General features: G+C 48.9%; 1 protein-coding gene across 3 annotated transcripts in view; it reads right to left on the bottom strand.

Annotated features, from left to right (window-relative positions):
* The window catches only part of LIM2 (lens intrinsic membrane protein 2), a 55,208-nt gene extending 37,303 nt beyond the window's left edge, over positions 1-17,905 (bottom strand). Inside the window, exon 1 of one of the 3 annotated variants that reach the window (XM_063942313.1) lies at positions 17,789-17,905. Coding sequence is in view for 2 of the 3 variants with exons in the window: in XM_063942314.1 (XP_063798384.1) it covers positions 5,066-5,076 (11 nt within the window). In the remaining variant the exon portion in view is untranslated. Of the gene's footprint in view, positions 1-5,065; positions 5,244-17,788 lie in introns of those variants that run through there. The other 2 variants (XM_063942314.1, XM_063942312.1) reach the window with 2 other exon arrangements.
* Between the last annotated feature and the right edge of the window lie 328 nt (positions 17,906-18,233).

Below are 18,233 nucleotides of genomic sequence, written 5' to 3'. Positions count from 1 at the left end.
CGGCTCCGGGACGAACCCCAGGCTGACCTGTGTTCCGACTCCCTCTGGAGCTAAGTGTCCAGTAGCCTAAGACTCCAATCCATCCTGCACGCAGGTGAGTTGGAAATCTCTCCCCTAAGTCCCTCGATGCAGTGATCCTGTTGCCAGCAGGAATCACTGAGATTGAAACCTAAAAAAAAACTTTTCTAAACAGCTCTTTAGGAGAGCCACCTAGATTGCACCCTCTCGGACGGGCACAAAAACCTAACTGAGGCTTGGAGGAGGGTCATAGGGGGAGGAGCCAGTACGCACCATGTGACCTAAAAGCTTTTTTAGATGTGCCCTGTCTCCTGCGGAGCCCCAGTGATCGCGCTGAGACCAAAAAAAAGTGGGTCCCAGGGACCCCTCACTTTTAAAAATTGGGGTCCTACCTGTCCTTTTCTGGGTCCCATCGGAATGAAGGTTTTAATTAGTCTTATTAATGATTCAAATATAAGAACACAAACTTGATTTGGACACTACAAAAGGGGTGCAAGGGGGAGGATGGGGTAACGATGCTGCTGGGCTGTGTAGCATACAGGACACCCCGCACTTTAGATGTAATTAGACATTTTGGTGACCTTGTGGCAGTAAGAGAATTGGTTCTCCCGCACCGACACTGAAAACTGCGACAGTGCGCGCCGAAGTCGCGCTGGAATTTTTTAGGGTGTAGCTTCGTGGGGAAGGGGCGTGGTCACATAATAGTACCAATTCACATTATTCCACACAGTAGTGCTGCTTATACACATTGCACCAGGTAGAACCTCCTATACACACTGAGCCAAGGAGAGCACGTTATACACATTGCGCCAGGCAGAGCACGTTATACACATTGCGCCACACGTTGCACCAGGTAGAGCACGTTATACACACTGCACCAGGTAGAGCACGTTATACACATTGCGCCACACATTGCACCAGGTAGAGCACGTTATACATATTGCGCCAGGTAGGGCACGTTCTACACATTGCGCCAGGCAAAGCACGTTATGCACATTGCGCCAGGCAGAGCACATTATGCACATTGCGCCAGGCAGAGCACGTTATTCACATTGCGCCAGGCAGAGCACGTTATTCACATTGCGCCAGGCAGAGCACGTTATTCACATTGCGCCAGGTAGAGCACGTTATACACATCGCGCCAGGCAGAGCACGTTATTCACATTGCGCCAGGCAGAGCACGTTATGCACATTGCGCCAGGCAGACCACGTTATGCACATTGCGCCAGGTAGAGCACTTAACAATTATATGATTAAAAAACAGGACAACATTATTAAATAAATTTTCTATATGTAATGGGTTTATGGTGCCGCTATAATAGGAGCCCCAGACTGGATTTAGACACTACAAGTGTGTTGTGGGGGAGGGAGGGTGACAATGCTGCTGGGCTGTTATCATATCGGAAGTATGCATTCAGGATCCTGGCTGTCGGGATCCCTGCAGCGTAATACCGATGCCGGAATCCTGACAGCCGCCACAATACCAACGCTGGCATCCCGAGGAGATCAGGATCCCGGCAACGATATCCTGACAGTCAGGATCCTGAAGGGAAGTATGCACTGCCGCCACTGTTTTAGCGTGCGGGTGGGAAGGGGGGGGGGGTTAGGATATGGTGCTTGGGGAGGGTTGGGGTTAGGCTGCAAAGGGGGGGGGTATAAGTGTTAGGCACTAAGGGGGTGGGTTAGGTTTAGGCTGCGGGAAACGGAGGGTTAGTGGTGGGAGGTTAGGGTACCCTCTGCACTCGTCACTCTTGTCGGCTTTGCTGCGATCGGGATGCTGGTGTCGGTATACTAAATGCCAACATCCTGACCGATGACTTCGGACACTTGGTACAACCAATGGATTTGAGTCATCCTGCCTGTAATTTATGTGCTGACTGATCAACTTCAGTGACACTCACTGTGCTGGCTGCCTTTACAGTAACCAGCGGCAACCAGCAGTAACCAACAGCAACCAGCAGTAACCAAGAAAGGCAGCCAGAACAGTGAGTGTCACTGAAGTTGATCAGTCAGCACATAAATTACAGGCAGCATGACTCGAATCCAGTGGTTGTATCAAGGGTCCTGTATGCTGCAGAGACCAGCAGCACTGTCACCCTCTCGTCTCACCCCCACTCCATACCACAAAAATGTTGCCTTTAACACCTGCAGCCCCCATCTCCACCATCCCACCGATATGAACAGCCCCCCAGCCGCCACTGCAAGTCCAGCTCACCCTTCCGCACCGCACGCACAGTCCGCGGTCACCGGCGTTCAACTTCCCCGCAGCACAGTGTGTAGTGCGCCGCAGAGCCGTCCTTGCTCTGTCCGGCTCCCGTGAAGCTGCAGCGGGTGATCGGCAGGAAGGGGGGGGGGGGGGGGGAGTCGTCCTCACTGTCTGTCCGGCTCCCTTGAAGCTCCAGCGGGTGATCGGCGGGAAGGGGGGGGCGACCTCATTCTCTTTCTAGCTCCCTTCAAGCTGCAGCAGGTGATCGGGGGGGGGGGGGGGGGGGGGAGGAGAGAAGCCGTCCTCACTCTCTGTCCGGGGGGAAGGGGGGGGGGGGGGGGGGCGCGGCCGGCGCCGCCACAAGAGGACTTAAACAAGATGACCAGCTTCAGCAGAGCGCGTCCCCGGGGACCCACACAGTTTAGAAAAGTGAGTCCCCGGACCACAGATCAGGGTAAAATACGCGCTATAGCGCGTATTTGCGAACACTGAGCCCGCTATTCCCCATGGTCCTGACGGAGTCCCAGCATCCACTAGGACGTTAGAGAAAACTAGATAGCGAGCGAACAACTCGGAATGACCCCCTGTAACTGTGCTTTTGCTAATACATTCGCGTTCAACCTGGAATTAGGCCCTTAGTACACTATTATCACAACGTTCGGGAAAAGAACCCAGTTATATACACCTGTATATGCAAATATGTAGCCAATTTGGGGGTGTATTTACTAAAGGGCCCCACACATTTACCGATACCACTGAAAGATATGAACGATCTCGTTCATTAATGAAGGAGATATCGTTCATATCTTTCAGTGTGTATGCACCAACGATGAACGATACGCAGCTCCGCACTCGTTCATCATTGGTGCGGCGGCCAGTTGGTAAATGTGCAGGGCCCTTAAGACTTGCAAAAGTGGACAGAGATAAAGTACCTGCCAACACAGCCTGTAACATGACAGTTAGGAGCTGATTGGCTGGTACTTTATCTCTCTCCAAGGCTTAGTAAATAGATCCCTTAGTTTGGACTATATTACAGAACCAGCAAATTCATTTATTTTTAATCAATTTTAATATGAAGGAAGTTGGAGATGCAGTGGCTGAAACAATCTTAGGAGCAGTGCGCAGGAAAACATGCAGTGTCAGGATTACTGTAACTAGCCGTGATGTGCGCAGCCGAGCAATGCGGTGATCACACTGCCAGTAATTGGATTCTCCCCAATAAAATGCTGATGTCACGTAGAGCACTGTACACAGTAAGCAGCGCACAGGCAGGTAACCACTCACATACATTTATCATACACAGTATGGAGCCACAAGAGGAACAGCAACTCTGGCCAAAGGAGCTTGCAATTCATTATATGAGATCTGAAGGTAAGAGAATGGAAGGAGAGAGAGGATGAAATAGGAGATTGTTAAAGGCAAGACAGGGAACAAGATGAACATGAAGTGACTGCGCTGTTTACCCAACCCACCAGCACAAGGGTCCACTGCAGGGAGAGGAACCGACAAGTATGGTGTACTATATGCACCAGCAGGACAGGATCCATGTTGTTTTTTCCCAAATTGTGCTTTTATGATACACAGGTCCCTGTGAGTCTCTATTTTATACTTCTATAAACAGAACATGTGACAGCGCTACCAGTGACAGAGAAAGACCTTACTGCCAATAATACAGAAGGGGATGGGCTCCCTCACACTTACCCATATGTCACACATGAGCAAGCTACATACAGTATACAGGACACGTGCCTGGTAGTGTGTGCATAGCAATGTGCTGCAATGTATACAGGCTGCAGGGGCTCTGCCTGTGTGTGCATATAGAGGGACCCCATGTGCTGCAATATATAGGATGCATGGGGCTCTGCACAGGAGTCTGTGCTGTCTCTGCAGTAAGCAGCGTATAGAGGGACCCCATGTGCTGCAATGTACAGGATGCATGGGGCTCTGCGCAGGGGTCTATGTGCTGTCTCTGCAGTAAGCAGCGTATAGAGGGACCCCATGTGCTGCAATATATAGGATGCATGGGGCTCTGCACAGGAGTCTGTGCTGTCTCTGCAGTAAGCAGCGTATAGAGGGACCCCATGTGCTACAATGTACAGGATTCATGGGGCTCTGCACAGGAGTCTGTGCTGTCTCTGCAGTAAGCAGCGTATACAGGGGCCCATGTGCTGCAATGTACAGGATGCATGGGGCTCTGCGCAGGAGTCTATGTGCTGTCTCTGCAGTAAGCAGCGTATAGAGAGACCCCATGTGCTGCAATATATAGGATGCATGGGGCTCTGCGCAGGGGTCTATGTGCTGTCCCCGCAGTAAGCAGTGTAGAGACACATGTGCTGCAATGTACAGGATGCATGGGGCTCTGCGCAGGAGTCTATGTGCTGTCTCTGCAGTAAGCAGCGTATAGAGGGACCCCATGTGCTGCAATGTACAGGATGCATGGGGCTCTGCGCAGGAGTCTATGTGCTGTCTCTGCAGTAAGCAGCGTATAGAGAGACCCCATGTGCTGCAATATATAGGATGCATGGGGCTCTGCACAGGAGTCTATGTGCTGTCTCTGCAGTAAGCAGCGTATAGAGGTACCCCATGTGCTGCAATGTACAGGCTGCATGGGGCTCTGCGCAGGAGTCTGTGGTGTCTCTGCAGTAAGCAGCGTATAGAGAGACCCCATGTGCTGCAATATATAGGATGCATGGGGCTCTGCACAGGAGTCTATGTGCTGTCTCTGCAGTAAGCAGCGTATAGAGGTACCCCATGTGCTGCAATGTACAGGCTGCATGGGGCTCTGCGCAGGGGTCTATGTGCTGTCTCTGCAGTAAGCAGTATATAGAGGTGCAGTCAGACCTGTTCTCCATGGTGTCTCCGGACGCTCCTCGCTGTCACTGTGGCGGTTCCGCACCCGATCCGCTCTGTCGGCACCAGCTGCTCCCGCACCGCGTCCCGCTGCTGCGTTGCGCTCTGCTGCAGCAGGGACTTAAGATCACTCCACCCACAACCGGCCGCGCCCTGCTATAGCGCAGCGGCAGGCCACTATGTGTATATCACTCCGCGCACGGGACTAGCTGGCGCCTTCTTGGTGGTTGCGTGGTGCGCAGATCCATCAGAAGCCATCATCATCATGCATACCTCCAACTGTCCCGATTCATGTGTAACTAAGCATTAGATATATGTGTATGCACATGTTGCTGGGGCATGCTGTGTACATAAACTGTATGTTGATGCTGCACATACAGCTGCGCACACATAGCATATACAGCATTGCAGTGTGTACTAGGAGCATGTGTGTAGTATGCGGATGCATGTACAGCCGCACGCACATAGCATATAGAGCATTGCAGTGTACTAGGAGCATGTGTGTAGTGTGCGGATGCGCATACAGCCATGCACACACAGCATATACAGCATTGCAGTGTGTACTAGGAGCATGTGTGTAGTATGCGGATGCATGTACAGCTGCGCACACAGCATATAGAGCATTGCAGTGTACTAGGAGCATGTGTGTAGTGTGCGGATGCCCATACAGCCACGCACACACAGCATATACAGCATTGCAGTGTACTAGGAGCATATGTGTAGTATGCGGATGCACATACAGCTGTGCACACATAGCATATACAGCATTGCAGTGTACTAGGAGCATGTGTGTAGTATGCGGATGAACATACAGCCGCGCACACATAGCATATACAGCATTGCAGTGTAGGAGCATGTGTGTAGTATGCGGATGAACATACAGCCGCGCACACATAGCATATACAGCATTGCAGTGTAGGAGCATGTGTGTAGTATGCGGATGAACATACAGCCGCGCACACATAGCATATACAGCATTGCAGTGTAGGAGCATGTGTGTAGTATGCGGATGAACATACAGCCGCGCACACATAGCATATACAGCATTGCAGTGTAGGAGCATGTGTGTAGTATGTGGATGAACATACAGCCGCGCACACATAGCATATACAGCATTGCAGTGTAGGAGCATGTGTGTAGTATGCGGATGAACATACAGCCATGCACACACAACGTATAAAGCAATGCGTTGCACAGAATTGACTCACCCCCTTAATATATGCAACAAACACAAGTGATGGTCCCTATACATCAGTGACATATAGCTGCTGATCCCACAGCGGCCGGGTTGGGGAATAAGGAATATTAAACATGTCTAAAATCCAGATTCCCCGATCTTAACCGAAAACTGTAGGGATTGTCAAATTGGGCCTTTTTAACGATTAACTTCCTCCGTTTCAGGACGGATCGACAGTCATCTGGCCAGATGTATGGGGACCTTACCGTGGTGCATACAGAGATAGAGGTTGGCGCCACGCCTGCATTTGGAAGGAAATATGTAAGATTACAGTATGTGCTCTTTGCTGGCGCATTTACTGTATCCAAGAGGTCTATGTACTAAGCCTTGGAAAGATATAAAGTGGATGGAGATAATGGGGTCTGTGTACTAAGCCTTGGATAGCTCCTAACTCATTTTTCAGATGCAGCCTGTAACATGACCGTTAGGAGCTGATTGGCTGGTACGTTATCGCCGTCCACTTTATCTCTCTGCAAGGCTTAGTACATAGATCCCCAAATCTTCTATCGCTCATAAACGCTGCATGTAGCGCTCTCTCTTTGAGGATTGTAGAAGCTGCTGAAATTAATGTAAAGTACATTGAAACGTATATGTAAAATGTGGTTGCAATCAACTGGAAACCCGCCTCAATCAGGATTCACGAGAAGACATAGCACTGAAACAACCCTTATGTGTGTGTTAAATGATCTTCTGACGGCAAGAGACAGAGGCAACTGTTCAATATTAATCCTTCTGGATCTCTCTGCAGCATTTGATACCGTGGACCATGAGCTTCTGATTGAGCGTCTGATACATTTTTGGGGACTGGATGGCACAGTCCTAAGGCCCTCATTCCGAGTTGTTCGCTCGCAAGCTGCTTTTAGCAGCTTTGCACACGCTAAGCCGCCGCCTACTGGGAGTGAATTTTAGCATAGCAGATTTGCGAACGAAAGATTAGCAGATTTGCGAATAGACAGTTCTTAGCAGTTTCTGAGTAGCTCGAGACTTACTCTGCCACTGCGATCAGTTCAGTCAGTTTCGTTCCTGGTTTGACGTCACAAACACACCCAGCGTTCGCCCAGACACTCCCCCCGTTTCTTCAGAAACGGCAGCGTTTTTTCGCACACACCCATAAAACGGCCAGTTTCTGCCCAGAAACACCCACTTCCTGTCAATCACATTACGATCACCAGAACGAAGAAAAAACCTCGTAATGCCGTGAGTAAAATACCTAACTTAATAGCAAATTTACTTGGCGCAGTCGCACTGCGGACATTGCGCATGCGCATTAGCGACTAATCGCTCCATTGCGAAAAAAAAAATAACGAGCGATCAACTCGGAATGACCACCTAAGCTGGTTCAACTCATTTCTCACAGCCAGTTCACAGAGAGTATCGTTTGGATTATACTCATCACCACCAGTGCCTTTGCCATGTGGTGTCCCACAAGGTTCTATACTATCCCCCATGCTTTTTGCAGTATACATGCTCCCGCTGAGTGAAATAATCAGGCGCCATGGGCTATTCTACCACTGCTATGCAGATGATACACAACTGTACTTGTCCTTTGCTCTGGGCACTGATAACCCAATAGCTACCATAAATGGCTGTCTAGCTGAACTCCAGGAGTGGATGAGTGCCAGTTGGCTGCGACTGAACCCGGATAAAACAGAGGTCCTTATTGTAGGACCGCAACATCAAAGGACAAGACTGCAGCATAGCCAACCAACTGGACTTACACTCGGGGATTCAGAATTACAAACCACTGATCGTGTGCAGAATCTTGGCGTTGTCCTGGATGGTGGCTTGACACTTAAACATCAGAGATAAGCCACAATCAAATCCTCATTCTTTCACCTGAGGAACATAGCCAGAATCAAGCACTTAATTCCCTCAGATGATCTGCCAAAAGTCATCCATGCATTTGTATCATCTCGTTTAGACTACTGTAATGCCCTCTACCTTGGTCTCCCAGCAAAAGAATTGCAGCGCTTACAGCTGGTGCAAAACACAGCTGCCAGGCTGTTAACCGACCAGCCCCGTTCTAGCCACATAACATCCATTTTCTATTCCCTTCACTGGCTGTCTGTAAGATGGCGAATCATCTTCAAGATTGGCTAACTGAGTTTCAAAGCACTACATGACCAGGGCCCAAGGTACCTGAAGCAGCTACTGACCCCATACTGCCCCACTCGATTACTGCGATCTGTAGATGAAGGACTTTTAGCAGTACCTAGAATCTCCGGTAATTCATCTGGGGGTCGAGCTTTTAGTAATGCGGCTCCGACTCTATGGAACTCACTTCCCCGCACAGTGCGAGAGGCCTCAACTATAGAATCCTTCAAAAGTAGACTCAAGACTTTCTTGTTTACTCAAGCATTCCCATAATGTCCTTTTCTCTATCGTCCTAGTGGATGCTGGGGTTCCTGAAAGGACCATGGGGAATAGCGGCTCCGCAGGAGACAGGGCACAAAAAGTAAAGCTTTAGGATCAGGTGGTGTGCACTGGCTCCTCCCCCTATGACCCTCCTCCAAGCCTCAGTTAGATTTTTGTGCCCGGCCGAGAAGGGTGCAATCTAGGTGGCTCTCCTAAAGAGCTGCTTAGAAAAGTTTAGCTTAGGTTTTTTATTTTACAGTGAGTCCTGCTGGCAACAGGATCACTGCAACGAGGGACTTAGGGGAGAAGAAGTGAACTCACCTGCGTGCAGGATGGATTGGCTTCTTTGGCTACTGGACATTAGCTCCAGAGGGACGATCACAGGTACAGCCTGGATGGTCACCGGAGCCTCGCCGCAGGCCCCCTTGCAGATGCTGAAACAAGAAGAAGGTCCAGAATCGGCGGCATGAAGACTCCTCAGTCTTCTTAAGGTAGCGCACAGCACTGCAGCTGTGCGCCATTTCCTCTCAGCACACTTCACACGGCAGTCACTGAGGGTGCAGGGCGCTGGGAGGGGGGCGCCCTGGGAGGCAATGAAAACCTATTTTTGGCTAAAAATACCTCACATATAGCCTCCGGGGGCTATATGGAGATATTTAACCCCTGCCAGAATCCGTTAAGAGCGGGAGACGAGGCCGCCGAAAAAGGGGCGGGGCCTATCTCCTCAGCACACAGCGCCATTTTCCCTCACAGAAAGGCTGGAGGGAAGGCTCCCAGGCTCTCCCCTGCACTGCACTACAGAAACAGGGTTAAAACAGAGAGGGGGGGGCACTAATTTGGCGTTAGAAATATATAAAAAAGATGCTATAAGGGAAAACACTTATATAAGGTTGTCCCTATATAATTATAGCGTTTTTGGTGTGTGCTGGCAAACTCTCCCTCTGTCTCTCCAAAGGGCTAGTAGGTCCTGTCCTCTATCAGAGCATTCCCTGTGTGTGTGCTGTGTGTCGGTACGTGTGTGTCGACATGTATGAGGACGATGTTGGTGAGGAGGCGGAGCAATTGCCTGTAATGGTGATGTCACTCTCTAGGGAGTCGACACCGGAATGGATGGCTTATTTAGGGAATTACGTGATAATGTCAACACGCGCCAAGGTCGGTTGACGACATGAGACGGCCGACAAACAATTAGTACCGGTCCAGACGTCTCAAAAACACCGTCAGGGGTTTTAAAACGCCCGTTTACTTTAGTCGGTCGACACAGACACAGACAGGGACACTGAATCCAGTGTCGACGGTGAATAAACAAACGTATTCCTTATTAGGGCCACACGTTAAGGGCAATGAAGGAGGTGTTACATATTTCTGATACTACAAGTACCACAAAAGAGGGTATTATGTGGGATGTGAAAAAACTACCGTAGTTTTTCCTGAATCAGATAAATTAAATGAAGTGTGTGATGATGCGTGGGTTCCCCCCGATAGAAAATATGGGCGGTATACCCTTTCCCGCCAGAAGTTAGGGCGCGTTGGGAAACACCCCTTAGGGTGGATAAGGCGCTCACACGCTTATCAGAACAAGTGGCGGTACCGTCTATAGATAGGGCCGTCCTCAAGGAGCCAGCTGACAGGAGGCTGGAAAATATCATAAAAAGTATATACACACATACTGGTGTTATACTGCGACCAGCGATCGCCTCAGCCTGGATGTGCAGAGCTGGGGTGGCTTGGTCGGATTCCCTGACTAAAAATATTGATACCCTTGACAGGGACAGTATTTTATTGACTATAGAGCATTTAAGGATGCATTTCTATATATGCGAGATGCACAGAGGGATATTTGCACTCTGGCATCAAGAGTAAGTGCGATGTCCATATCTGCCAGAAGATGTTTATGGACACGACAGTGGTCAGGTGATGCAGATTCCAAACGGCACAAAGGTGTATTGCCGTATAAAGGAAGAGGAGTTATTTGGGGTCGGTCCATCGGACCTGGTGGCCACGGCAACTGCTGGAAAATCCACCGTTTTTACCCTAAGTCACATCTCTGCAGAAAAAGACACCGTCTTTTCAGCTTCAGTCCTTTCGTCCCTATAAGAGTCATATCTGCCCAGGGATAGAGGAAAGGGAAGAAGACTGCAGCAGGCAGCCCATTCCCAGGAACAGAAGCGTTCCACCGCTTCTGACAAGCTCTCAGCATGACGCTGAGACCGTACAGGACCCCTGGATCCTACAAGTAGTATCCCAGGGGTACAGATTGGAATGTCGAGACGTTTCCCCTGCGCAGGCTCCTGAAGTCTGCTTTACCAAGGTCTCCCTCCGACAAGGAGGCAGTATGGGAAACAATTCACGAGCTGTATTCCCAGCAGGTGATAATTAAATTACCCCTCCTACAACAAGAAAAGGGGTATTATTCCACACTATATTGTGGTACTGAAGCCAGAAGGCTAGGTGAGACCTATTCTAAATCTAAAAAAATTTGAACACTTACAAAGGTTCAAATCAAGATGGAGTCACTCAGAGCAGTGATAACGAACCGGGAAGAAGGGGACTATATGGTGTCCCGAGACATCAGGGATGCTTACCTCCATGTCCCAAATTTGCCCTTATCACTAAGGGTACCTCAGGTTCGTGGTACAGAACTGTCACTATCAGTTTCAGACGCTGCCGTTTGGATTGTCCACGGCACCCCGGGTCTTTACCAAGGTAATGGCCGAAATGATGGTTCTTCTTCGAAGAAAAGGCGTCTTAATTATCCCTTACTTGGACGATCTCCTGATAAGGGCAAAGTCCAGGGAACAGTTGGAGGTCGGAGTAGCACTATCTCGGATACTGTTACAACAGCAGGGGTGGATTCTAAATATTCCAAAATCGCAGCTGATCCCGACAACAAGTCTCCTGTGCTTAGGGATGATTCTGGACACAGTCCAGAAAAAGGTGTTTCTCCCGGAAGAGAAAGCCAGGGAGTTATCCGAGCTAGTCAGGAACCTCCTAAAATCAGTGCATCATTGCACAAGGGCCATGGTAAAAAAATGGTGACTTCCTTCGAAGCAATTCCAGTCGGCAGATTTCATGCAAGAACTTTTCAGTGGGATCTGCTGGACAAATGGTCCGGATCGCATCTTCAGATGCATCAGCGGATAACCCTATATCCAAGGACAAGGGTGTCTCTCCTGTGGTGGTTACAGAGTGCTCATCTTCTAGAGGGCCGCAGATTCGGCATTCAGTTTTGGATGTTGGTGACCACGGAGGCCAGCCCGAGAGGCTGGGGAGCAGTCACACAAGGAAAAAATTTCCAGGGAGTGTGATCAAGTCTGGAGATTTTTCTCCACATAAATATACTGGAGCTAAGGGCAATTTACAATGCTCTAAGCTTAGCAAGACCTCTGCTTCAAGGTCAGCCGGTATTGATCCAGTGGGATAAAACATCACGGCAGTCGCCCACGTAAATAGACAGGGCGGCACAAGAAGCAGGAGGGCAGTGGCAAAAACTGCAAGGACTTTTCGCTGGGCGGAAAATCATGTGATAGCACTGTCAGCAGTGTTTCATTCCGGGAATGGAAACTGGGAAGCAGACTTCCTCAGTAGGCACGACCTCCACCCGGCAGAGTGGGAACTTCATGGGGAAGTTTTCCACATGATTGTAAACCGTTGGGAATTACCAAAGGTGGACATGATGGCGTCCCGTCTGAACAAAAAACGGGACAGGTATTGCGCCAGGTTAAGAGACCCTCAGGCAATAGCTGTGGACGTTCTGGTAACACCGTGGGTGTACCAGTCGGTGTATGTGTTCCATCCTCTGCTTTTCATACCTAAGGTACTGAGAATTATAAGACGTAGAGGAGTAAGAACTATACTCATGGCTCCGGATTGGCCAAGAAGGACTTGGTACCCGGAACTTCAAGAGATGCTCACAGAGGACTTATGGCCTCTGCCGCTAAGAAGGGACTTGTTTCAGCAAGTACCATGTCTGTTCCAAGACTTACCGCGGCTGCGTTTGACGGCATGGCGGTGGAAGGCCGGATCCTAAGGGAAAAGGCATTCAGGAAGAGGTCATTCCTACCCTGGTCAAAGCCAGAAAGGAGGTGACCGCACAACATTATCACCACATGTGGCGAAAATATGTTGCGTGGTGTGAGGCCAGGAAGGCCCCACGAAGAAATTTCAACTCGGTCGATTCCTGCATTTCCTGCAAACAGGAGTGTCTATGGGCCTCAAATTGGGGTCCATTAAGGTTCAAATTTCGGCCCTGTCGATTTTTCTTCCAGAAAGAATTGGTTTCAGTTCCTGAAGTCCAGAAGTTTGTCAAGGGAGTATTGCATATACAACCCCCTTTTGTGCCTCCAGTGGCACTGTGGGATCTCAACGTAGTTCTGGGATTCCTCAAAACACATTGGTTTAAAACCAGTCAAATCTGTGGATTTGAAGCATCTCACATGAAAAGTGAACATGCTCTTGGACCTGGCCTGGACCAGGCGAGTGTCAAATTGGTGGTTTTTTTCTCAAAAAAGCCCATATCTGTTTGTCCATTCGGACAGGGCAGAGCTGCGGACTCGTCCCCAGTTCTCTCCCTAAGGTGGTGTCAGTGTTTCACCTGAACCAGCTTATTGTGGTGTCTTGCGCCTACTAGGGACTTGGAGGACTCCAAGTTGCTAGATGTGGTCAGGGCCCTGAAAATATAGGTTCCAGGACGGCTGGAGTCAGGAAAACTGACTTGCTGTTATCCTGTATGCACCCAACAAACTGGGTGCTCTTGCTTCTAAGCAGACTTTTGCTAGTTGGATGTGTAATACAATTCAGCTTGCACATTCTGTGGCAGGCCTGCCACAGCCAAAATATGTAAATGCCCATTACACAAGGAAGGTGGGCTCATCTTGGGCGGCTGCCCGAGGGGTCTCGGCTTTACAACTTTGCCGAGCGGCTATTTAGTCAGGGGCAAACACGTTTGTAAAATCCTACAAATTTGATACCCTGGCTAAGGAGGACCTGGAGTTCTCTCATTCGGTGCTGCAGAGTCATCCGCACTCTCCCGCCCGTTTGGGAGCTTTGGTATAATCCCCATGGTCCTTTCAGGAACCCCAGCATCCACTAGGACGATAGAGAAAATAAGAATTTACTTACCGATAATTCTATTTCTCGGAGTCCGTAGTGGATGCTGGGCGCCCATCCCAAGTGCGGATTATCTGCATTACTTGTACATAGTTACAAAAATCGGGTTATTATTTGTTGTGAGCCATCTTTTCAGAGGCTCCGCTGTTATCATACTGTTAACTGGGTTCAGATCACAGGTTGTACAGTGTGATTGGTGTGGCTGGTATGAGTCTTACCCGGGATTCATAAATCCTTCCTTATTGTGTACGCTCGTCCGGGCACAGTATCCTAACTGAGGCTTGGAGGAGGGTCATAGGGGGAGGAGCCAGTGCACACCACCTGATCCTAAAGCTTTACTTTTTGTGCCCTGTCTCCTGCGGAGCCGCTATTCCCCATGGTCCTTTCAGGAACCCCAGCATCCACTACGGACTCCGAGAAATAGAATTATCGGTAAGTAAATTCTTATTTTAGTATCTTCATGCTTCTGTATTTTATGAAAAGCTGTTCTGTACTTCATTATTTTCTGTACTATATTATGCTATGTATCTGTTAAGCGCCTTGAGTCCTATTCGAGAAAGAGCGTATATAAATAAAATAATAATAATAATTATTATTATTATTTTGCCATTTTAGTATACATATTTACTAACGTGTCTTAAAATGACAGTAATGAGATGTATGTATGAGATGTACTTATTGTATTTCTACACCTTATAAGTCACTTTATCTACACATTTCTCAGCGCTATGAGATCTACAGACAGTGCCAGATTCACAATAGGGCAACGGGGCCGGGCACCCAGGCGCTTAGCTACGTCACCAGGATGATATTGGAGTTCTATGTTGCATAATGTGAACTCTGGGCACTAGAGTGTGTTTAACACAGGTAAGTGCTCTCTGATTAAAATTATGCCTATCACACCAAGCATCCGGTTAGGGGGCGGGTGCATGCAAAGATGCTTACTGGCAAATACACGCATTTAGATTTGCGTTCATCAGGCCCTAAGGTATGAGCCCTTAGTTAGGTCTCTTGCATCAAGTTTCAACGCATGACTATTCCATTTGTGTCCCTGGTCTCTATGGTAATCTGTTCTATCACCACTAGAGGGATCAGTGAGCCTGATTGCATGGCGGGTGTGGTTCATAGGGTCGACCACTATTGGTCGACATTAACTAGGTCGATGGGGATGCTAGGTCGACAGGGTCTCTAGGTCGACAGGTCAAAAGTCGACATGAGTTTTTAATGTTTTTTTGGTGTAGTTTTCTCCGTAAAGCGACCGGGAACCCCAATTAGTGCACGTGTCACCCCGTCATGCTTCGGGCACGGTTACCGTTCCCAATTGTAGTCCGCGTGGATCGTTAAGTAGGAAAAAGTTCAAAAATAGGAAAAAAATGGTGAAAAACACGTCGACCTTTTGATATGTCAACCTAGATCATGTTGACCTAGAGACCCTGTCAACCTTGACACCCTGTCCACCTAGTTACTGTCGACCTAGAGACCAGATCCTATTACATGAACCTGAACTGCAAAGTTAAGGCATTCATTACACAAGCAGCGGATTGCCGCAATTTCCCATTCCCTCGACGGCCATGTCCGTAAATCGGGAATATTAAACGTGATAAAATCTCGATTCCCTGATCCCCGCTGGAAAAGGTCATGTTCGGTAAATCAGGGATTTTTAAAATGAAGAAACATCGATGGTAGCGGATCGGCCTTTACTTAGCCCAGAAACACTGTGTTCAGTTGTACATACACTTGAAGGGACAGCTTTTTTAATCAGTCCCCTCCCTCTTTCCTCACATCGGGGAATATTTATGCAAAAGTAAACCCCCAAAACAAAACTGGTGTTTCTCATAGCAACTGTGGAGATTCAAAAATCTTAAATTTTTCTACGAGGGCACACATCTGGTGTTATAGGCAACCCCCTGACCTTGGGTACTGCCCCCTTGACCTTGCGCCCCGGTCAGCGGAACCATGCTGGGTGGTTGGAATACAATCCTAATACTCTTGGGTGCTACAGAAAGTAGACAAATATGTCTACAAAGTGACAAATGGAAATAAATGTAATACTGGTGGTCATACCGAGTTGATCGCTCGCTAGCAGTTTTTAGCAGCCGTGCAAACGCTATGCCGCCTCCCACTGGGAGTGTATTTTAGCTTAGCAGAAGTGCAAACAAAAGGATCGCAGAGCGGCTACAAAATATTTTTGTACAGTTTCAGAGTAGCTCAAAACCTACTCAGCGCTTGCGATCACTTCAGACTGTTCAGTTCCTGTTTTGACATCACAAACACGCCCTGCGTTCGCCCAGCCACGCCTGCGTTTTTCCTGGCACGCCTGTGTTTTTTCGAACACTCCCTGAAAACGGCCAGTTGACACCCAGAAACGCCCTCTTCCTGTCAATCACAATCATGACAATCCTGTCATGCATGGGATAGACATAAGGATATCCTTACAAAGAAATAAGGATCAAATAAGGTTAGTGTTAAAAAATAATATAAAAAAAATAAGGGGCAGACTAGATGGGCCAAGTGGTTCTTATCTGCCGACAAATTCTATGTTTCTATGTTAATCACTCTACGGCCAGCAGTGTGACTGAAATGCTTCGCTAGACCTTGTGTGAAACTACATCGTTCTTTGTAATAGTACGACGCGCGTGAGCGCATTGCGCCGCATACGCATGCGCAGAAGTCACATTTTTTTGCCTGATCGCTGCGCAGTGAACGAAAGCAGCTAGCGAACAACTCGGAATGACCCCCACTGTTATATACAATCTTCTACTTCAATCACGTCTTCGTTCCATTGATCATTTTGCCAATTGCAGGAAAGTGTTGCAAAAAAAAAAAAAAAACACCAACAGCGGTCATTTCTCATCTACTTCTGTTTCAGTTTTGAGTTTATAGTTCGTTCTTTAATCTTTACATAACACCTCGTCGTTATCATTATCAAAGTCATAGGGTGGACAGGCCTCACCGGCCATGAAGCAAAAGCACCTAAAATTATTGGTATCATCTAATCTTTTGGGTTGCCTTTAGATCCTTTATGAAAGCGCATGGGATGTTTCCGGTTGTTCCCCTCCGAGCCAGCGTCTCAAATCATGTCTACAACAGTGGTATGTAGGGGGTTATTCAGGCTTGATTGCAGATTCTGCTAAAAACCCTTTCTTTCGCATGATGGGGGGGCTTCCTATCGCAGGGCAAGGCCGCCCAGCATGCTGAATGTCTTACCCATCGGCTACGGAGGTCGCAGCAATTTTTTCCATCAGAGCAGCTTCTTCTAACATCATGCAGCAGCTCCGAAAACGCCCCGCTCCTATTTGCCCCGCGCTGCCCCCCCGCAACGGTCTGTCATCGCCCCCGCCCGCCCTGCAAACGCCTCTACCTGTCAATCAGACAGAGGTGTCCGCAGCCATTGCAATGCAATCATCTTAGTCGGCCCCCCGCACGTGCAGGAATGGACCTGCACGTGCGCAATGCGACCTGACTAACTCGCGCTACGGCCACACCATGCAGTACAAGAGATGGCACTGAGCTGGTGTGCATGTCCAGTGGCAGCAGCTTCCCCTACCAAGTCTGCACTGTGTGTGTGGGAATCTGAGTGTTTAATCAGCACACAGGACCAGAGAGCATCTGCCAGCAAGAAGAGACAGGTCCCTCAACAGAAGATGGGAGGTTTTGCATTTAGAAAGCGCAGTTCTTCACCTACTGGTTATAGTATGTATGTATATTATTTTTCTCTGACGTCCTAGTGGATGCTGGGGACTCCGTAAGGACCATGGGGATATAGCGGCTCCGCAGGAGACAGGGCACAATAATAAAAGCTTTAGGATCAGGTGGTGTGCACTGGCTCCTCCCCCTATGACCCTCCTCCAAGCCTCAGTTAGATTTTTGTGCCCGGCCGAGAAGGGTGCAATCTAGGTGGCTCTCCTGAGCTGCTTAGAATAAAAGTTTAAGTTAGGTTTTTTTCTTTCAGTGAGACCTGCTGGCAACAGGCTCACTGCTACGAGGGACTTAGGGGAGAGAAGTAAACTCACCTGCGTGCAGGATGGATTTGCTTCTTAGGCTACTGGACACCATTAGCTCCAGAGGGAGTCGGAACACAGGTCTCACCCTGGGGTTCGTCCCGGAGCCGTGCCGCCGACCCCCCTTGCAGATGCCGAAGTTGAAGAGGTCCAGAAACAGGCGGCAGAAGACTTTCAGTCTTCATAAGGTAGCGCACAGCACTGCAGCTGTGCGCCATTGTTGTCAGCACACTTCACCAACAGTCACCAACTGTCACTGAGGGTGCAGGGCGCTGGGGGGGGCGCCCTGGGCAGCAATGTATAATACCTTTTTATGGCTAAAATACATCACATATAGCCCTTGAGGCTATATGGATGTATTTAACCCCTGCCAGATCTCACAAACTCCGGGAGAAGAGCCCGCCGAAAAGGGGCCGGGGCCTATTCTCCTCAGCACACGGCGCCATTTTCCTGCTCA

The sequence above is a fragment of the Pseudophryne corroboree genome, chromosome 10 (genome assembly GCF_028390025.1).
Source record: "Pseudophryne corroboree isolate aPseCor3 chromosome 10, aPseCor3.hap2, whole genome shotgun sequence".
Classification (NCBI taxonomy): Eukaryota; Metazoa; Chordata; class Amphibia; order Anura; family Myobatrachidae; genus Pseudophryne; species Pseudophryne corroboree.
This window is presented reverse-complemented; position numbering and strand designations above follow the sequence as displayed.